This window comes from Dysidea avara, chromosome 1 (genome assembly GCF_963678975.1).
Source record: "Dysidea avara chromosome 1, odDysAvar1.4, whole genome shotgun sequence".
NCBI lineage: Eukaryota > Metazoa > Porifera > Demospongiae > Dictyoceratida > Dysideidae > Dysidea > Dysidea avara.
In genome coordinates this window covers 8,660,087-8,683,111 of record NC_089272.1, presented here as the reverse complement: position 1 = coordinate 8,683,111, position 23,025 = coordinate 8,660,087, and the positions used below count along the sequence as shown (strand labels likewise).

At 38.1% G+C, this 23,025-nt stretch overlaps 1 protein-coding gene across 1 annotated transcript; it reads left to right on the top strand.

Moving 5' to 3' along the window:
• Positions 1 to 1,189: 1,189 nt before the first annotated feature.
• Positions 1,190 to 22,059, top strand: LOC136255448 (zinc finger protein 431-like). Its single transcript, XM_066048223.1, has 5 exons — positions 1,190 to 1,284; positions 1,689 to 1,738; positions 3,849 to 3,967; positions 4,021 to 4,097; positions 20,422 to 22,059. Exons 2-5 carry the CDS (start codon positions 1,718 to 1,720, stop codon positions 21,546 to 21,548), a joined length of 1,344 nt encoding a protein of 447 aa, XP_065904295.1. The 5' UTR covers positions 1,190 to 1,284; positions 1,689 to 1,717; the 3' UTR covers positions 21,549 to 22,059.
• The last annotated feature ends 966 nt before the right edge of the window (positions 22,060 to 23,025 follow it).

Genomic DNA, 23,025 nt, shown 5'->3' with positions numbered 1-23,025 from the left:
AACAACTCACTTGCATGGTATACAACTATACTATTTAGCTACAGTATGTAACATAGTCTATAGAGTTATTGTTTGCTACTGTGAGCTTTGTTGTATTCAATACACAAAGAAAACACCATAACCAGCAATGCTGGCACAAAGGCCACTGTGAAAGGGGAGTAACTTGTACTGAGCTAACCAGATATTACAAGTAAACAACCACTGTGAATAATATTGGGTGCTATTCACTATAGGAAGCCTTAGAGATAAAAATTAAATTTGCTGCAGCATCACAGTGCAGCTGTACGTGTATTTGCATGTGATACAAGAGAGCCGGTGCCGTTCACTACGAAATCTCAACTGAGTATGAAAGTATACGGATCGTTGTCGCGGGGTACAAAGATTGTAACGGGCTTGGATTGTAAGTTAATAGAGACTACATTATAAAGCTAGACAGTCTGTTTCTGAAAAATGCATGAGATTTTTGCAAAACCATGCGTGAGTTGCAAAACCAAGAGTGAGATTGGAGTCAAATGCGTGTGTCTCACGCGCAATGCGTGAGAGTTGAGAGCTCTGCCTGTAGAGAGAAGAACCATCAGTATTATTGATGACACAAACAATTACAATCAAATGTCCTCGGACACATGCTACCACAAAAATAGGGCATAAAAAGCCCCACAGGTGGGCATGGCAAGGAGTACAATTAACAAAAAACAAATCACACACAATTAATTATGAAAAATGTCTTGCCAACATAATGTTCAAAAGTCCACACACCATTCTTGGCAGCTCTTCGCCATAAATATTCTCCTAGAAGAGGATATTGAAATTGCCGCTGCTAAATCAAAGATTCTCTTACATTGAGATTTTAACATAGTGAAATTATTTTGAATGAAGTGGTCTGTCAAAAATGAGCGCGTGGTGTAGTTGTATTCATAGGAAGTCAAAGGGTTTCTATGGAATGATTTCAGTGTTGGATACTCTTCCCACCACTATTATTAACTCTTGATTTTACTTCCTCAAGTTCACTTTTCTGGAGTGCTGCAGCCGCGACTCCTGTACGATAAACAGTATAATAGGTCGGTGCCTAATTAATTATGAACTCTTGATAAAATTGATCAGGTAGCATAGTGCCAAGCTACTAACTGCTCTATTAGAGTATTTCGAGTATTCAGTCTCTCCGACATGCTTTGAGCGCACGCCGCCCAAACCGCATACCACATGACGCATGGTGTGCTTTAATTGATTTCAGCGAGAGAAAGTGCTGATAAACGGCGGTTTTCAATGCGAACTACAGTCTTCAAAGTAAGTGTCAATGTTATATATACCCAACCAGAAAAAAGTGGTTTGGCTACCCAGACAGCTTTTTCTCCTTTTAGTGTAGTACAGGCCAGGGGCAGGAAGAAAAATGGCCTGGTGGATCTCCATAGCCATTTTTGTGTAGTCTGATCTACATCTTTTTGTAAAACTTACAGAGATCCACCAAGCTGTTTTACTTCCCATGCCCACACAAAAGAAAAGGTAGTCTTGGCACTAGGGAGTGAGACTATACCAAGTTAATGAAATTGCACAAGGCCAGAGGGGGTGTGAGTTTATATGAATAATTAATTAGCCAGTAATATGGCAATAGTTTTATCAGTTTTACACAGTACTGATATTTATATAGTGTGATAGAGTTGTTTTGTTATTGTGTGTTATGTGATGTGTAGATCATAATGTTGAGAGTGTTCCCCTGACGATGGCATCACATGATCCACAGGTACCTGGTAGAATAATTAACTTGAACTGTAAATTGAGTGCTGATATTTATTGTGCTAGTCAGGGACTTTTTGTTAAGGGAATACTCTTGTGCAGTAGAACTCACACAAGAGAAACAGGCCATGTTTGGACCTTCCTTTCCCCCCTCCCCTTACTCTCATAAAACCTTATTTTTCCCTTCTTGAGTCATTTCCTATGTAAATGAAGGCCTGATCATTTCGAAGTGATTAATTGGCATTGCCTGTACTCTGATAATACAGTGGGCTGTATCCTCAATTAGGTGAGTACTAAAGTGACTGGTATTTTGCTAATAAGTACATTACAGAGTCTCGATGTATAGTATATGAAAATGGTTGGTCATCAGTTATCCAAACACACTGGATTGTCTCAACACTTTTGCAATTTATCTGTGTGGTATGAAGAATGATGGAGGTCCCAGTATGTGTTATAAACTGTGTTTAGAGTAGTATTTTACTGATAGTCTAGTCTGCTATAAGATAAAACTGTAGGATAATTTATTGAAACTGTATTCAACTGTATTTTATTGGGTGTTGTGGCGTAACTAAACCCGGGCCTACCCGGGCCCAGGCCCGGGTGTCAGCAATCAAGTCACGCCCACGGAATTAGCAATAGAGTAGTAGGAAAAGACTATTTCACTGAATAAAGACCTTGACAACGGCACACATTTTTGGCTGCAAAACAGCTATATTACCTTTCGTTATTGTGAAATCACTTCAAACTTCCAGGTTATCGATATAAGCGCCTCTAGAAATAATTATCGTTTTGATAATTCGACTACTTTAATAGCTTTGCTTGTGAATACGACTTCAATTTATTGCACTGGGCCCTGGTGTCGGTACAAGTCTAGTTACACCACTGGTGTTATGATCTTTTAAACATTTCAGAAATTACATTTCTATTGGTGAGCTATGTTTAGCTGAATTGTGACTAATAAGTTTTTGATTGGATGGCATATTGAATCTTTAGAAAACTGAAGAGATTGTATAATATTATGTACATATGGTTGTACATCTGAATTTATCCATATCAAACTAATAACTAAGAAAGTCAACAATGTAAAATGCTTTTTACAACGTAATGTAAGCAACTGTCCCCCCCAAACCAAAAAGTAATTGTTACAAGGCTCTTGTTAAACCTATATTAGAATATGCAAGCACTGGGAGACATTGATACCATCGAAAATGTTCAAAGGCGTGCAGCGAGATTTGTAACTAATAATTATTCCTGGTACGCAAGTGTGACTGAAATGTTATCCAACCTGAGCTGGCCCACATTAACCAGATGTAGAAATAAACAGAAGGCTATAATGTTATATAAGATCATAAACTGCCAGGTTGATATAAATACTGACAATCTCCTTGTTCTTAACCCTGACATCTACCATACCAGAGGACACAATAGAAGATTTACGCCACCAGTGACAAGGATTGACTCTTACAAATTTTCTCTTTTTTCCATCCCCGCTATTAAAATTTGGAATTTCTTACCCCAACATGTGATCAACTCGACAGAGATTGAACAATTCATGCACAACCTAGCTGGTCTAGACACTATTCAATTAGTTATTTAGTAATAATTTATGATTGTAATTGTACTATTGTTTCTTTTGTGCACCACACTCTTTTTGAGGTCTGCACAATACAACAAATAATAATAGTCTGAGCATATATTGCTTTTAATAGTGTTGTTGGGTAATTGTTTTTTACAAAATCTATTGCCAATACTAAGCCACAATTTGAAAAGGGAGTTCAATCAAAACTGCTTTGCACCGCATGTATCTATCATTGTTTACCATATTTTCAGGCTGCTTGCAAAATGTAACACCATAACATCACTACGTGCACATTTCATATGAGTGTTTAAAATGATTTTCTGATGAAAATTTGTGTATTTAGCCTATATATAAAAGTTATCTTACAGTACATCAGGTTTTGCTTGCAAACGTTTAATTACAATCCTTGCTAGCTCAAGATATTCATATCACGGGTCATGTGTTTGATCACATTTCTGTTCCACGTTTTTGCAATCAACCTGAAAGATATGGTACAATAGTTGTTTGGAGACTATATCACATGTGACTATTATTTCAGTCTAAAAGAGTTATAAAGACACGTTCAGCCAAAAGGAGTAGACCATCATGTGATAATGATAAAGCTATCACTAATACACCAAAGAGGAGTAAAACTGATAAGATTGTTGTGAACAAAAGGTTTGTATATATTCTAGTCATTTACAGTATGTACTTGTGTCTTATTGGATTAGGATAAAGTGTAGGAGATCAAAGAGATTAGCTAAGAAAGGAACTACTCATTATGAGGAACCAGTTGTATCAGATGATGGTGAGTACATGTGTGAGTGCAGTATACACTAAAAGTAGTGAAGCAAAAGATTTAATGGTAGTGTTACATCATAGATTATCATCCATGTTGCCAGATGTCACGTCTTCCGGTTCAGCAGTTGGCTTGTCCATGAATCCTAATCTGATGATATTGGTTTTCTACCATTTCCTTCAAGATTACTATTTGAATCACTGTATATATCCTGAGGAGGTAGCATCTAGCATTATTCTATCTGCAGCCCACCAAAACCAGTATTGTGACAAGTCACTTATAAACTCCTTTGCTTGGCAGAACCTTCTGTAAACTCTTTCCACCCTATGCCTTTGTTTTTCACGGAGCAACACACAGTCACAATTTCGTCCTCACAGTGTACACTAAAGTATTAGAACCTCACACTTGATCATGTGATCCCTTCACAATGCTGAGTAGCTAATTTTGGCATGACACTGGCTATAGCCTGATTGAATTTTATTCATATCATTATTTGGCAATGGCAAATTTTTACACTTGATTAAGTAGGTAGAGCTTTACTGTGGCTTCTGCTGCTGGTCAGATGTTCGACCAAATAACTCACCAAATGGTCTGTCAAAATGGGAATTTGCTTGGAAAATAGCCAATTGCCGATTGTTATTTCTGGCACTGTAGTAACATAGTACTGTACAGGTATATTAGGGATCGTGAAGAATTGGGCTTTTCCAGCCAAAAATATCACCACCCTTCATGACAGCTTGGCAGCATTGGTTAGGCAAGCCCAAAATTGTCTTCAGACTAACCCTGGACCCTTCTAACAGAATTTTAAAAATTATCTATTTAACGGAATTTATGCTGACTGACTAAGAAACTAACTACATAACTGTTGCCTCCAGCCAAGCATAGCTCGACAATAGATAAGCCTACTGGCTTGATTTCTTCACTGTTCTACATAACTTCATCCTGAGATGTACCTTTTTGCCAACTTACATTAGCTACGTACATGCATTGCCTTTGTCCTCCTTTGCATTCCGGTTCTTTTCACTAACAACGCAAGGTGTCAATTTGCAATAGTGTGATGTGGCTGTGCCAGACCCTATTTCTCGGGGTGATGCTTATTTAATGTCCACTAGTATATCTGCAGGTAAGGTGTCAATTTGCAATAGTGTGATGTGGCTGTGCCAGACCCTATTTCTCGGGGTGATGCTTATTTAATGTCCACTAGTATATCTGCAGGTAAGGTGTCAATTTGCAATAGTGCGATGTGGCTGTGCCAGACCCTATTTCTCGGGGTGATGCTTATTTAATGTCCACTAGTATATCTGCAGGTATAGGCAATCTTCCTTGTTTCACAACTTTTTAACTACAGTTTTCCCTAGTGTCACTCCTTTTTTTCTTTGATCCTTTATCCAACTAAATTTCTTAATTTTTCCTTTTAATTGAACTATTCAAGTGATCCAAGTGATAAAAAGTGAAACAAGAGATATAGAATAGATAACTTTATCCATTGAGACTCTCTTATAATCTGCTGGTGAACCAGCTAAAAAAATCTTGTTGCTTCTTGTTGACATCCTTGTAACAAGTCATCAGTTTCATTAGCTGTATAAAGTAAGCGCCTTATTATTAGTGTCATATCTGCCCTTACAATAGTCTTCATTTAGGACCTGGCATTTATTTGAATCTGACTATAATAGGGTTAAATACAGTACATAGTTATGTGGGAGTCCTCTCTGAGTGAACAAATTGTAATAGTGTGCCCCTTGTAGGGATTTTGCCATATAATTATGTTGTATTGTAATCATTCATATACAGTATCTCATTCATGTTTCGTTGCTTGGATCTCTATTTCAGTTTTAGTTGATGTTAGTTAAGTTAGCTAATTCTAAAAAGGTAGCGAGCTACTCTCCAACAATGTATAAATTTACACGTTATACTACCGTATGGTAAAAAAATTTGGTGGTAAAAAAGTTTGGCGAATAGCGTTCAATTTTCCAAACTATTTTTTCCAATTATTTTAGATGATCACATGAGCACAGTGAGTAGCTACATAGATACCAGAGAAGACAATTATAATTATTTTAAAGTGGTCTGACACTTTGTCAGTCCATACCAAAAATTGATCTGACATATTATCATGATGGTCAGACATGATAGGGGACGTGCATAGGAAGGTCTGGGGGCATGCTCCCCCAGGAAATTTTTGAAAAATGAGTACTGTAAGATTGATGTTTTTTAAGTTTTTAGGCATATTATTAATAATAAGTTAGTCATTTTCATAGTCATACAGCTGGACCCAGCACACCGTGCCTGCTCTCAAGTTCTATAATTGCAGGGTATTTGGCAAATGAGATGCTTTCCTTAGCCCATTATATAGCAAATGTCAAACCTTTCCTCATTCTCTGCCTAGTACCGTCATCAAGATTTAAAAGGAACTGACCAATGGCAGAGCTTTATACTACAGATCACTTTTATCTTACCTGTTCATCCTTTAGTTTTGAGTGACATAGTAGTCTTGTGTGTATCACTTGTGGCATGATCAATCACATTACTTAACTTTTTGTTTAGCCAGTAATCCAATCTCTGGAGAAGTTCCTTCACAAGTGTATGTGTTGTTCAAACCTTTTACATACAGAACAGTGAAGTGATGCAACATAACTCTTCAATTTCACAGCATAGCCATGTCATTGTCTGGTGAGGTACTTCATTTTCCCTCTTTCACTTGTCCAAAAAGCCCTTGAGAATTTTCTCACTTTCTGGCTTGAACTTGCAGATGATTCTGGTACAGAGAAACTACACTTCCTACTTGCCATCTCAATATAATGAATAGAGATTTACGTGTCAGATTACAAGAAAAATATATAGAATGAAATGTTAGACACCTTTCTTTAAGGCTTCTTAAAGAAATGAGTGATTGTTATTACAGCAGTTATACAGCCTTTCCAAGTAGCCTAATGAATAAACTTAATATTGTGGTTTTGGCTAATAGAGTTAGGAAAGTCTGCCTACACAAGCCAAGATTAATGACTGGACAATGATGACAGATCAAATAGCTTAAGATATTCTACCTGAGATGGAGGTCAGCTCGTACCATCATGCAATAAAAATCGAGCTGACGAGATCTTCGAATTGTGTCCCACAGTTGTAAGTACTCCTTGGAATAGCATTTCCAACCAGCTTCCCATTTGCACATCCGCTAGTTCATTGTCTCACGGTGAATTTGGCCAAATACTTTGATATACATGATAACCTCTGCTACTGAAAAAGTACGTAAATACTGCTATATATGCATGATGAAACTCCACTATATATGTACTGATCATATGTGCATATATATATATATATATATATATATATATATACACACCATCGATATATGCAACACCATCAAACACCATCTAAGAGTCAGTACACCCATATTTTAAACTGGAAAATGAAACCACTTTTGAACCAAAGTTTACCTGTTTAGATATTTTAAGAAGACTTTGTTTCTCACATGCTGACTGCTTTTGATATTTTAATGGTTTTGCTCATATGGGTGCATATGGGCAAATGTATAATAGGTAATTTGGTGGTACACATGTACACACATATGTTTTTACAAAAACAATTTCAGTAAAATTCTTGCCCACAGCCAGCCAAAGATTGCCGTTGGTGTGCATTAGGGTTGGAATGAATGTACAAATACATCCTCCAAAGCTTCTTTTGAAAATGTTACCAAAGCTTCAAAACTTTGTTACAAATTTCACGTCAAAAATTAATGAACGCAATTGATGGTTATTAGGGTGTACAATGTAGTACAAACTCCTACACTTTGTTATAGTTCCAGTACAACCATTGTTTAAACTAACTAACCAAATATATATATCAAGACACACGGTAGTGTGTCGTGCGGCCCAAGAAGCCGGTGCGCCACACCCGTGAGTATATTGACAGGAAGAACGAAAACGTCATTTTCACACCTTTGTATCTCAGTGATCACTTATCCGATTGGAACCAAATTTGCTACACAGTTGCCCGCCAGCCAGGGGAGTCTACATTCCAAATTTGAAGGAAATAACTCCAGCCATTTCCGTGATACAAGTTGCCAAAGTTTTGTTTTTTTTTCTTCGTTTTTTTCTTCTTCGTCTTTTCGCACACTTGCAAAAATTGCTATAACAAGCAAACGCGTACTCCGATCGCCATGAAATGTGACACACAGAAAGGGAGTCCAAAGGCAAATCCTAGCATCAAATTTGGTACAAATCCGATGAATGGTTCAGGAGTTATGACCGATTATTCGCGTAAAACAAGATCAATTTGTTGTCACGCCTACAGGGTAAACCGCTTCATGGAATGAGTTGAACATTGTTGGAGTAGCCATCGTAGGAGTGCCTTTTGGTGGTTTGAAAGGAATCGAGATAAAGACCGTGGAGATATGACACAAAACCCAACCTGTGTCACAATTACGTGATCGATTTTTACGAATAAAAATGTATTAATTTTCACGCCTATTAGGCAAACCGCTTAGAGCAATGAGCTGAAAATCGATGTATAGCTGGAATAGTCTTCATAGAAAGTCCTTGCAGTAGTACAGAAGAATCGGAGTACAAACCACTGAGTTATGATTCTAAAGCCAACTCTGTGTAGCAAATGCGAGATCGAGATACTCTAATAGAACAGTCACCCTAATAGAGCATTCGGCTAATTTCTTTACTCGATTATAGAACTTTATTACATCACAAGTTATTCTGTAGGGAGTTTAGCTGCAAACAGTTAATCTTATAAACAGTTCAGCAAGAAGCAAGTCACCATGAGGAGAGTTAAGCAAATATATCACTATAGAGATTCAGAACATTACAAGTCACACTGAAGAAAGTTCAGCTATAAACAAGTCATGCACCCTGTAGAGAATTCAGCTACAATTAAGTCACTCTCTAGAGAATTCAGCTACACAGAATTCAGCTACGCACAAGTCACTGTGGAGAGAGTTCAGCTACAAACAAATTACCCTGTAGAGAGATCAGCTACAAATAAAACACTTTGCAGAGTGCTCAGCTACAACAAATCAACCTTTAGAGCAATCAAATCAACACAAATCTACCTGTAGAGAGATAAGCTAGAAACAAATCACCCTGTAGAGAGTTCAGCTACAAAACATCACCCTGTAGAGACATCAACTAGAAACTAGACACAATGTAAGGAGTTCAGCTACAAGCAATCACCCTGTAGAGAGTTCAGTTAAAACAAATCAACCTGCAGAGAGATCAGCTACAAACAAATCACCTTATAGAGAGTTCAGCTACAAACAAATTACCCTGTAGAGAGATCGGCTACAAACAAATCAACCTGCAGACAGATCAGCTACACACAAATCAACTTGTAGAGAGATCAGCTCTAAAAAAATCACCCTGCATGTAGAGACATCAGCTAGAAACTAGACACAATGTAAGGAGTTCAGCTACAAGCAATCACCCTGTAGAGAGTTCAGCTAAAACAAATCAACCTGCAGAGAGATCAGCTACAAACAAATCACCTTATAGAGAGTTCAGCTACAAACAAATTACCCTGTAGAGAGATCGGCTACAAACAAATCAACCTGCAGAGAGATCAGCTACACACAAATCAACTTGTGTAGAGATCAGCTCTAAAAAAATCACCCTGCATGTAGAGACATCAGCTAGAAACTAGACACAATGTAAGGAGTTCAGCTACAAGCAATCACCCTGTAGAGAGTTCAGCTAAAACAAATCAACCTGCAGAGAGATCAGCTACAAACAAATCACCTTATAGAGAGTTCAGCTACAAACAAATTACCCTGTAGAGAGATCAGCTACAAACAAATCAACCTGCAGAGAGATCAGCTACACACAAATCAACTTGTGTAGAGATCAGCTCTAAAAAAATCACCCTGCATGTAGAGACATCAGCTAGAAACTAGACACAATGTAAGGAGTTCAGCTACAAGCAATCACCCTGTAGAGAGTTCAGCTAAAACAAATTACCCTGTAGAGAGATCAGCTAGAAACTAGACACAATGTAAGGAGTTCAGCTACAAGCAAATCACCCTGTAGAGAGTTCAGCTAAAACAAATCAACCTGCAGAGAGATCAGCTACACACAAATCAACTTGTAGAGAGATCAGCTACAAACAAATCACCCTGTAGAGAGATCAGCTAGAAACTAGACACAATGTAAGGAGTTCAGCTACAAGCAAATCACCCTGTTGAGAGTTCAGCTACAAACAAACCAACCTGTAGAGCGATCAGCTAGAAACAAATCACCCTGAAGAGAGGTCAGCTACAAAAAATCACCCTGTAGAGATATCAACTAGAAACAAATCACCCTGAAGAGAGGTCAGCTACAAAAAATCATTTTGTAGAGAGATCAACTACAAACAAAACACTTTGCAGAGAGTTCAGCTACAAACAAATTAACCTTTAGAGCGATCAGCAACAAACAAATCAACATGTAGAGAGATCATCTAGAAACAAATCAACCTGCAGAGAGATCAGCTACAAACAAATCAGCTTGTAGAGAGATCAGTTACACACAAATCAACCTGTAGAGAGATAAGCTAGAAACAAATCACCCTGTAGAGAGTTCAGCTAAAACAAATCAACCTTTAGAGCGATCAGCAACAAACAAATCAACCTGTAGAGAGATCATCTAGAAACAAATCAACCTGCAGAGAGATCAGCTACAAACAAATCAGCTTGTAGAGAGATCAGTTACACACAAATCAACCTGTAGAGAGATAAGCTAGAAACAAATCACCCTGCAGAGAGATCAGCTACAAACAAATCACCTTATAGATAGTTCAGCTACAAACAAATTACCTTGTAGAGAGATCGGCTACAAACAAATCACCCTGCAGAGAGATTAGCTACACACTAATCAACTTGTATAGAGATCAGTTACAAACAAATCACCCTGTAGAGAGATCAGCTACAAACTAGACACAATGTAAGGAGTTCAGCTACAAGCAAATTACCCTGTAGAGAGTTCATCTACAAACAAATCAACCTGTAGAGCAATCAGCTAGAAACAAATCACCCTGAAGAGAGGTCAGCTACACACAAAACATTTTGCAGAGAGTTTAGCTACAAACAAATCAACTTTTAGAGTGATCAGCAACAAACAAATCAACTTGTAGAGAGATCAGCTACAAACAAATCAACCTGCAGAGAGATCAGATACAAAAAAATCAGCTTGTACAGAGACCAGTTACACACAAATCAACCTGTAGAGAGATAAGCTAGAAACAAATCACCCTGCAGAGAGTTCAGTTACAAGCAAAACACCCTGTAGAGAGTTCAACAATAAAGAAACCACCATGTAGAGAGTTCAGCTGCAAACAAATCACCTTATAGAGAGTTCAGCTACAAACAAATTACCCTGTAGTGAGATCGGCTACAAACAAATCAACCTGTAGAGAGATCAGCTAGAAACTAGACACAATGTAAGGAGTTCAGCTACAAGTAAATCAGCCTGTAGAGAGTTCAGCTAAAACAAATCAACCTGCAGAGAGATCAGCTACAAACAAATCACCTTATTGACAGTTCAGCTACAAACAAATTACCCTGTAGAGAGATCGGCTACAAATTAATCAACCTGCAGAGAGATCAGCTACACTCAAATCAACTTGTAGAGAGATTAGCTACACACAAATCACCCTGTAGAGAGATCAGCTAGAAACTAGACACAATTTAAGCAGTTCAGCTACTAGCAAATCACCCTTTAGTGAGTTCAGCTACAAACAAATCAACCTGCAGTGAGATCACCTACAAAAAAGCACCTTGTACAGAGTTCAGCTACAAACAAATTACCCTATAGAGAGATCGGCTACAAACAAATCAACCTGTAGAAAGATCAGCTACACACAAATCAACTTGTAGAGAGATCAGCTACGAACAAATCACCCTGTAGAGAGATCAGCTAGAAACTAGACACAATGTAAGGAGTTCAGCTACAAGTAAATCACCCTGTAGAGAGTTCAGTTAAAACAAATCAACCTGCAGAGAGATCAGCTACAAACAAATCACCTTATAGACAGTTCAGCTACAAACAAATTACACTGTAGAGAGATCGGCTACAAATTAATCAACCTGCAGAGAGATCAGCTACACACAAATCAACTTGTAGAGAGATCAGCTACAAACAAATCACCCTGTAGAGAGATCAGCTAGAAACTAGACACGATGCAAGGAGTTCAGCTGCAAACAAATCACCCTTTAGTGATTTCAGCTACAAACAAATCAACCTGCAGTGAGATCACCCACAAAAACGCACCTTGTACAGAGTTCAGTTACAAACAAATTACCCTGTAGAGAGATCAGGTAAAAGAATTCACCTTGTAGAGAGTTCAGCAATAAAGAAACCACCATGTAGAGAGTTCAGCTGTAAACAAATCACCCAGTAGAAAGATCAGCTAGAAGAAGTCACCTTGTAGAGAGTTCAGCTAAAAAGAAACCACCACATAAAGAGTTCAGCTGCAAATAAATCACTTGTAGAGAGTTCAACTACAAATAAATCCCCCTGTAGAGGGATCAGCTAGAAGAAGTCACCTTGTAGAGAGTTCAGCTACAAAGAAACCATCATGTAGAGAGTTCAGTTAAAAATAAATCACCCTGTAGAGAGATCAGCTAGAAGAAGTTACCTTGTAGATAGTTCAGCTACAAACAATTCACCCTGTAGAAAGATCAGCTAGAAGAAGTCACCTTGGAGAGTGTTCAGTTACAAAGAAACCATCATGTAGAGAGTTCAGCTGCAAACAAATCACTCTGTATAGAGTTCAGCTACAAACAATTCACCCTGTAGAAAGATCAGCTAGAAGAAGTCACCTTGGAGAGTGTTCAGTTACAAAGAAACCGCCATGTAGAGAGTTCAGCCTCAAACAAACCACCTTGTAGAGAATTCAACTACAACAAATCAACCTGTAGAGAAGAAGTTACCTTGTAGAGAGTTCAGCTACAAAGAAACCATCATGTAGGGAGTTCAGCTACAAAGAAACCACCATGTAGAGAGTTTAGCTGCAAACAAATCACCTGTAGAGAGTTCAGCTAGAAACAAATCAACCCGTAGAGAGATCAGCTGGACAAAGTCACCTTGTAGAGAGTTCAGCTACAAAGAAACCATCATGTAGAGAGTTCAGCTGCAAACAAATCACCCTGTAGAGAGTTTAGCTACAAAAAAATCACCCTGTGGAGAGTTCAGCTAGACGAAGTCACCTTATAGAGAGTTCAGCTACAAAGAAACCATCATGTAGAGAGTTCAGCTACAAAGAAACCACCATGTAGAGAGTTTAGCTGCAAACAAATCACCCTGTAGAGAGACCAGCTAGAAGAGGTCACCTTGTAGAGAGTTCAGCTACAAAGAAACCATCCTGTATATAGTTCAGCTACATTTCAAGTCACCCAGTAGAGAGATCAGCTGCAAAAAAATATCCTGTGGGGAATAATGGGCATGTAATAAATATCTAATCCAAAACAGCCAAGCTGTAAAAAAAGTGTGCGGCCCTCAGAAAGGCTATGGTGAAAAAACATGTGAAATCCAAGGTGGCGGCCAAGAAATGGCTGTGATGGTAGGTTAATGGTAAAAATTTTAATAACGGCAATTCAGGTGAATTTTTGTGCCGCTTCGCAAAATTTACCTAAATTGTCATTATTAAAATTTTTACCATTAACCTACCATCACAGCCATTTCTTGGCCGCCACCTTGGATTTCACATCTTTTTTCACCATAGCCTTTCTGAGGGCCGCACACTTTTTTTGCAGCTTGGCTGTTTTGGATTAGATTTCATTTCTTTTTGTATTTGTATACCCCAAAGCCGGCCTATGGCCAGCTTTGGGACTTTTTTAACCTATGTTTTTTTCTTTACTACAGGAAGAAGAAAAGATTAAGTAGATGTACTTTAAATATTTTATCAGTAAATGTACAAATTATATATACTGTATAATACATATGTGACCGGATTTGCGAAAAGGGGTCTTCCACACACATCCAATTTGCCAACTTTGACAATTGATAACTTCAGATTGGAAAGAGCTATTGCCTTGAATTTTGGACAGTGGTGAGCACCACTATAGCTGAATACGTGGTGAAATTTTTAGGTTAATATGTTACTTGAACACTGAGTTATGGTCTCCAACGGTTACGGAATTGGATGTGTGTGGAAGACCCCTTTTCGCAAATCCGGTCACATATATTGATTACAGAAATCTCCATGGTGGTTTCTTTGTAACTGAACACTCTACAAGGTGACTTCTTCTAATTGCTCTCTCTACAGGGTGAATTGTTTGTAGCTGAACGATCTACAAGGTAACTTCTTCTAGCTGATCTCTCTACAGGGTGATGTGTTTATAGCTGAAATCTGTATAGGTGATTTGTTTGCAGCTGAGCTCTTTACAGAATGGTTTCTTTGTAGCTGAACTCTCTAAAAGGTAACTTCTTCTAACTGATCTTTCTACAGGGCAATTTGTTTCTGGCAGAATTTTCTACAGGGTGATTTCTTTGCAGCTGAACTCTCTACATGGTGGTTTCTTTGTAGCTGAACTCTCTACAAGGTAATTTCTTCTAGCTGATCTCTCTACAGGGAGATTTGTTTGTAGCTGAACTATCTACAAGGTAACTTCTTATAACTGATCTCTCTACAGGGTGATTTGTTCGTAGTTGAATTCTGTACAGGTGATTTGTTTGCAGCTGAGCTCTTTACAAAATGGTTTCTTTGTAGCTGAACTTTCTCCAAGGTAACTTCTTCTAACTGATCTTTCTACAGGGTGATTTGTTTGTAGCTGGACTATCTACAAGGTAATTTCTTCTAGCTGATCTCTCTACAGGGTGATTTGTTTGTAGCTGAATTCTGTACAAGTGATTTGTTTGCAGCTGAGCTCTTTACAGAATGGTTTCTTTGTAGCTGAACTCTCTACAGGGTGATTTGTTTGTAGCTGAAATCCCTACAAGGTAACTTCTTCCAGCTGATCTTTCTACAGGGAGATTTATTTGTAGCTGAGTTCTCTACAGGGTGTTTGTTTGCAGCTGAATTCTCTACATGGTGGTTTCTTTATAGCTGAACTCTCTACAAGGTGACTTCTTCTAGCTGATCTCTCTACAGGGTGATTTGTTTGTAGCTGAACTCTCTACAAGGTGATACTTCTATGTGATCTCTCTACAGGATTCCTTGTTTCTAACTGAACTCTCAACAGGGTGATCTGTTCATAGCTGAACTTTCTACTGGGTGATTTGTTTGCAGCTGAACTCTCTAAATGGTGGTTTCTTTGTAGCTGAACTCTCTACAACGTGACTTCTTCTAGCTGAACTCTCTACAAGGTGACTTGTTTCTAGCTGATCTCTCTACAGGGTGACTTGTTTCTAGCTGAACTCTCTACAGGTGATTTGTTTGTAGCTGAACTCTCTACATGGTGGTTTCATTGTAGCTGAACTCTCTACAAGGTAACTTCTTCTAGCTGATCTTTTTACACTGCGTATTTGTTTGTAGCTGAGTTCTCTACAGGGTGATTTGTTTGCAGCTGAACTCTCTACATGGGAGTTTCATTGTAGCTGAACTCTCTACAATGTGACTTCTTCTAGCTGAACTCTCTACAGGGTGACTTGTTTCTAGCTGAACTCTCTATAGGTGATTTGTTTGCAGCTGAACTCTCTACATGGTGGTTTCTTTGTAGCTGAACTCTCTACAAGGTAACTTCTTCTAGCCGATCTTTCTACAAGGTGATTGAGTTTTTTGCAGCTGAACTCTTTACATGGTGGTTGCTTTGTAGCTGAACTCTCTAAAAGGTGACTTCTTCTAGCTGAACTCTCTACAGGATGATTTGTTTGCAGCTGAACTCTCTACGTGGTAGTTTCTTTGTAGCTGAACTCTCTACAATGTGACTTCTTCTAGCTGAACTCTCTACAGGGTGACTTGTTTTTAGCTGATCTCTCTACAGGGTGACTTGTTTCTAGCTGAACTCTCTACAGGTGATTTGTTTGCAGCTGAACTCTCTACATGGTGGTTTCTTTGTAGCTGAACTCTCTACAAGGTAACTTCTTCTAGCTGATCTTTCTACAGGGTGATTTGTTTGTAGCTGAATTCTCTACAGGGTGATTTATTTGCAGCTTAACTCTCTACAAGGTGACTTCTTCTAGTTGAACTCTCAACAGAGTGATTGATTTTTTTTGCAGCTGAACTCTCTACATGGTGGTTTCTTTGTAACTGAACTCTCTACAGGTGATTTGTTTGTAGCTGAACTCTCTACAGGGTGATTTGTTTGTAGCTGAACTCTCTACAGGGTGATCTGTTCATAGCTGAACTCCCTATAAGGTAACTTCTTCTAGCTAATCTCTCTACAGGGTGATTTGTTTGTAGCTGAATTCTGTATAGGTGATTTGTTTGCAGCTGAGCTCTTTACAGAATGGTTTCTTTGTAGCTGAACTCTCTACAAGGTAACTTCTTCTAGCTGATGTATCTACAGGGTCACTAGTTTGTAGCTGAATTCTCTACATGGTGGTTTCTTTGTAACTGAACTATCTATAAGGTGACATCTTCTAGCTGATCTTTCAACAGGGTGATTTGTTTGTAACTGAACTCTCTACAAGAAAACTTCTTCTAACTGATGTCTGAACAGGGTGAATTGTTTGTAGCTGAACTCTCTACAGGGTGATTTGTTTGTAGCTGATCTCTATACAGGTTACTTATTTCTAACTGATCTCTTGAATTCTGTTCAGGGTGACTGCTCTATTAGGATGACTGCTCTATTAGAGTATCTCGATCTCGCACTTGCTATACCAAGTTGGATTTCGTGTTATAACTCCGTGGCTTTAAGTCTGATTTTTCTACACCATTGAAGAGCCTTTCTAAGATGATAACTCCATCTGTACAGCGATTTTCAAAGCATTACCCCAAGTGGTTTATCTGGTAGGCGCGGCAAGCATAATAATAATAATAATAATAAAAATTAGCTAATCTTGATTGCGTAATTGTTACACACTGTTGATGTTTTCGCTGTATCTTCCTGGTTTTTAGCTCGATTTCTTTCAAACCACAAAAGGTTTGAGGTTCAATAGTTAACCTATTCACCCACCGATTTTCAGCTTCTTCCCATACGCGGTTTACCCTGTAGGCGTGACAACATATTGGTGTTATTTTTCGTGCATAATCGCTCATAACTCTTTGCCTGTTTATGGTATTCCAGCCAAAGTTGGTACAGAGATGCGCCTGTATACTCCCCTTCTGTGTGCCAAATTTCAAGGCAATCGGATAACGCGTTTGCGTTTTATAGCAGTTTTTGTAAGTGTGCGAAAAGAGGAAGAAAAATAAGAAGAAAAAAAAAAAAAACGAAGAAACTAAGCCAATTTTTGAAGTCGCATATCTCAGGAATGCCTTAAGCGATTTCGCTAAAATTTGGAGTGTGGAGTACTGAAGTTGGAGGGAATGTACACAGCAAAAATTGTCTTGTTTCATCAAGGCAGCACAGAGCTACGGAGGTGCGAAAATTGCGTTTTCTTTCTTCCTGTCAATATACTCACGGGGTTGCGCGCCGGCTTCTTGGGCCGCACGACACACTACCGTGTGTCTTGATATGTATATAATTTGTATAATTACTAATAAAATCAAAAATAATTGAAGTATTACAAATCTTCTTTAAGTTCTTTACTTCTTTCTGTGGTAAAGAAAAAAACACATGGGTTAAAAAAGCCTCAAAGCCAGCCATAGGCCGGCTTTGCAGTATACAAATACAAAAAGAAGTGATATCTAATCAAAAACAGCCAAGCTGTAAAAAAAAGGTGCGGCCCCCAAAAGGCCATGGTGAAAAAAGATGTGAAATCCAAGGTGGCGGCCAAGAAATGGCTGTGATGGTAGGTTAATGGCTACATTTTAATAACGACAATTCAGGTGAATTTTGTGCCACTTGGTCTTTGCACCAAATTCACCTGAATTGTCGTTATTAAAATTTAACCATTAACCTACCATCACAGCCATTTCTTGGCCGCCACCTTGGATTTCACATCTTTTTTCACCATGGCCTTTTTGGGGGCCGCACCGTTTTTTACAGCTTGGCTGTTTTTGATTAGATATATATATATATATATCAAAACACACAATACGTCTTTTCGCACACTTGCAAACATTGCTATAAAACACAAACACGTACTTCGATTGCCTTGAAATTTGGCACACAGATAGGGAGTCCAAAGGTGAATCCTAGTATCAAATTTGGTGCAAATTTGATGAACAGTTAAGGATTTATGACCAATTATTTGCATAAAACAAGATCAATTTGTTGTCACGCCTACAGGGCAAACCGCTTCATGGAATGAGATGAAAATTGTTTTGTAGATAGATCAACCATAGTAGGAGTGCCTTTAGGTGTTTTGAAAGCTATCGAAATAAAGATCATGGAGATATGATGCGAAACCGAAGGTGTGTAACAATTGCACGATTGAGATTCGTGAATAAAAGTACCAATAATTTTTATGCCTACCAGGCAAATTACTTAGAGCAGTGAGCTGAAAATTGGTATGTAGCTGGAATACTCATCGTAGAAAGTCCTTGCAGTAGTACAGAGCAATCAGATTACAAACCACTGAGCTAAGATTCCAAAGCCATCGAAATACTCTAATAGAACAGTCACCCTAATAGAGCATTCAGCTAGTTTGTAGATTTCTGTTACAATGCTAATTATGCTGTAGGGAGTTCAGCAGCAACCAGTTGATATTGTAGACAGTTCAGCTGCAAGCAAGCCACCCTGTAGATAGTTCAGCTAGAAAAAGTCACCTTGTAGAGAGTTCAGCTACAAAGAAACCACCATGTAGAGAGTTCAGCTGCAAACAAACCACCCTGTAGAGAATTCAGCTACTAATAAATCACCCTGTAGAAAGATCAGCTAGAAGAAGTTAGCTTGTAGAGAGTTCAGCTACAAAGAAACCATCATGTAGGGAGTTCAGTTACAAACAAGTCACCCTGTAGAGGGATCAGCTAGAAGAAGTAACCTTGTAGAGAGTTCAGCTAAAAAGAAACTATCATGTAAAGAGTTCAGCTGCAAACAAATCACCCTGTAGAGAGTTCAGCTACGGAAAAATCACCCTGAAGAGAGTTTAGCTAGAAGAAGTCACCTTGTAGAGAGTTCACCTACAAAGAAACCATCATGTAGAGAGTTCAACTGCATGCAAACAAATCATCCTGTAGAGAATTCAGCTACAAACAAATCACCCTGTAGAGAGTTCAGCTACAAACAAATCACCCTGTAGAGAGTTCAGCTACAAACAAGTCATCATGTAGAGAGATCAACTAGAAGGATCACCCTGTAGAGAGTTCAGCTACGAACAAATCACCCTGCAGATAGTTCAACTACAAACAAGTCACCCTGTAGAGAGATCAGCTAGAAGCCAGTGACCTGTAAAGAGTTCAGCGACAAAAACAAATCACCCTTTAGAGAGATAAGCAACCCTGTAGAGAGATTAGATAGAAACAAATCACCCTGTGGAGAGTTCAGTTACAAAGAAACCACCCTGTAGAGAGTTCAGCTACATTTCAAGTTACCCTGTAGAGAGATCAGCTAGAAAAAAGGAGAGATCAGCTAGATACAAGTCACCCTATAGATATCAGCTAGAAACAAATCACCTGTAGAGAGTTCATCTACAAGCAAACCATCCTGTAGAGAGTTCAGCTACATTTCAAGTTACCCACTAGAGAGATCAGCTGCAAAAAAAGTTATCCATAGGGAATAATTGACATGTAATAAATATATGTATTATATATATATATATATATATATATATATAATTTGTATGTTTATTGATAAAATCAGAATTAGTTAAAGTATTTAAAATCTGCTTCATCTTTCTCTTCTTCCTGTGGTAAAGAAAAAAAACATAGGTTAAAAAGCCTCAAAGCTGGCTTACAAATACAAAAAGAAGTGAAATCTAGTCCAAAACAGCCAAGCTGTAAAAAGAAGAGTGCGGCCCTCAAAAAGGCTATGGTGAAAAAATATGTGAAATCCAAGGTGGCGGCCAAGAAATGGCTGTGATGGTAAGTTAATGATGAAAATTTTAATAACGACAATTCAGGTGAATTTGGTGCTGCTTATATATATATAGATTAATGGCAGCTTCCACAAGGAGTCACAATACTTGTTCAACCAGTTAACTTGTTAGTGTCTGTGGTAACGAAGCTTTGGTGGGGTAAAGCAGCATTTAAATATTATGAAACTGAATGAAGCTTCAAACTATTTGTCTCATGCAATTGGTTTTTCAAATATGTACACTAGTTACTGTAAATGCAATCCTAGTTTTTGAAAATAGCATAACATTGACAGCCATTGAAATGCAAGCCTTTATAGTGCATACATATTACCATACTTATTCATGTGTGTCCACACTAGCTCCTCGGTGCACTTGTGGACATTGTCAAACAGAGTTTCTGAGTAAAGATATTGATTTGAAGCATAGTACATCATGTTGTGATGCTAATCCACAAGTGTTCAAGTGTGGAAAATGTGGAGAAGTGTTCACTACACTGATCAACTTTCAACAACATATTAGGAAACATGAGCAAACGTCTCTGACCCTAAATGTTACAGCAAAGATGCTCACCAAAAAATCTAAAGAGATGAGGCCCTACCAATGTGAATATTGCAGTAAAGCATTTATATCACGTAGTAATCTACAAGTACATGTAAGGACTCATACAGGAGAAAAGCCGTACCAGTGTCATTATTGTAGAAAAACATTTACAACATCTGGTAATCTAAAAATGCATATAAGAACCCATACAGGAGAAAAGCCATACCAATGTCAATGTTGTATCAAAGCATTCACACGTCAATGTGACCTGGAAAAACATTTAAGAATTCATACTGGAGAGAAGCCATATGCTTGTCGATATTGTAGTAAAACATTTGTAACATCTGGTAATCTACAAATACATTTGAGGACCCATACAGGAGAAAAGCCTTATCAATGTCAAGTTTGTAGTAAAGCATTTGCAGAACTTGGTAGTCTACGAAAACATTTAAGAACTCACACAGGAGAGAAGCCCTTCCATTGTCAGTATTGTAGTAAAGCGTTTGCAACTACTAGTAGTCTACGAGCACATTCAAGAATTCATACTGGGGAGAAGCCATATCAATGCCAGTATTGCGGTAAAGCTTTTGTGCAACATGGTTCCCTACAGAATCATTTAAGAACTCATACGGGAGAGAGGCCTTATGCATGTCAATATTGTAGTAAGACATTTCCATCACTTAGTTTTCTAAGAGCACATGTAAGAACTCATACGGGAGAGAAACCATACTTATGTCAAGATTGTGGTAGAGCATTCACACAGTCTAGTATTCTAAAAGCACATTTAAGAACACATACAACAGGGAAGCCATACCAATGCCGATATTGCAGTAAAGCGTTCAAGCAATGTAATTACCTACGAGTACATTTAAGAACTCATACAGGGGAGAAGCCCTACGCTTGTCGATATTGTAGTAGAACATTTGTAACATCTGGTAATCTATGAACACATTTGAGGACCCATACAGGAGAAAAGCCCTATCAATGTCAAGTTTGTAGTAAAGCATTTGCACAATCTGGAAGTCTACAAACACATTTAAGAATCCATACAGGAGAGAAGCCATTTACTTGTCAATGTTGTAGTAAAGCATTTGCAGATAAAAGTAGTCTACGAAGACACTTAAGAACTCATGCAAGAGAGAAGCAGTTACCTATGTGAATGTTGTAGTGAAGTGTTCACAATAGGTGGTAATCTATGAATATTTCTAGAACTCATATAGAAGAGTTACTCTAATGTTAATATACATTCACAGTACTGGAAGAACGTACCTGGAAGAACTAAGTTCAATCCATTCAGGAGACAATCCACACACTTGTCATATTAATGTATGTGTTACATAACAATGCTCTTTATATTTAAGAACTCAACTGGGCAAACACAATGTTGTGTATTACAATTACCTTTTCATTTATAGCTACAGTTGTTTGTATTATGCATGGAATCAAAGATACTATATAAAAGTTATTTGTAAACACTTAAATTGTTTTGCAGGAATGTAAAGGTGACTGTTCTATAAGAGTGGCTGACTGCTCTATTAGAGTATCTCCATTTTCTTGCAAGCATTGTCCGATAAAAGTGTGGGGCCATGGCCCCCACCTATGTGAGAGATTAACAAGAAATTCAACTTCAGTCAGTATTCCCCATCACTGTCAGCTATTTTCCCTTCCTGAAGACTCACTGAGTTCATGTAACAATTTTCATGCAACATTAAATTATTGTTTTTAAAAATGCATCATTATACAGAATTCAGCTCTTGATCTTTATGCAGTACAGAAAATGACAAGTAAAGAAACTCCGAAGCTGGCCAAGCACAAAAAGGAAGTGATATCTATAGCATAACAGCCAAGCTGTGAAAAAGGATGTGACCCCTAAATAGCCAGGGTGTGAAATCCAAAGTGGCAATCAAGAAATGGCTTTGATGGTAGATCAACGGCAATATGACAATTCAGGTAAGGTAGTGCTGATTTTCCTAGTGAAACTTAGAGAAGGCACTGGATTGTCATTTTAAAGTTTTTGCCATTAACCTACCATCATAGCCACTTCTTGGTCACCACCTTGGATTTCACATCTCTTTTACCCTGGCTTTTTTTGGTGGCTGCAGGTAGTTAACATAAAACGATCTGACTGCTCTATTAGATTATTTGAGCATTCTTTTAGAAGGCTTTTCAGCCAGCACTCATATAGTAATACCAGCTATATAATTATGATTCTTAGTAACTTAACTCTTTCTTATAGCTAATCAAAAATAGACATACCCCTTACTTCCGCCAATTATTCCGGCAAACGTCCGATAATTCTAAAATTATGCCTGGAATCCTCCCATTATTCTGGAATTATTCTCACGAAATTGGTGACCTATTATTCTGAAAATTATGCTGGCATAATAGGTGCAGGCCTATCTCTAATAGAACAGTCACTTTAT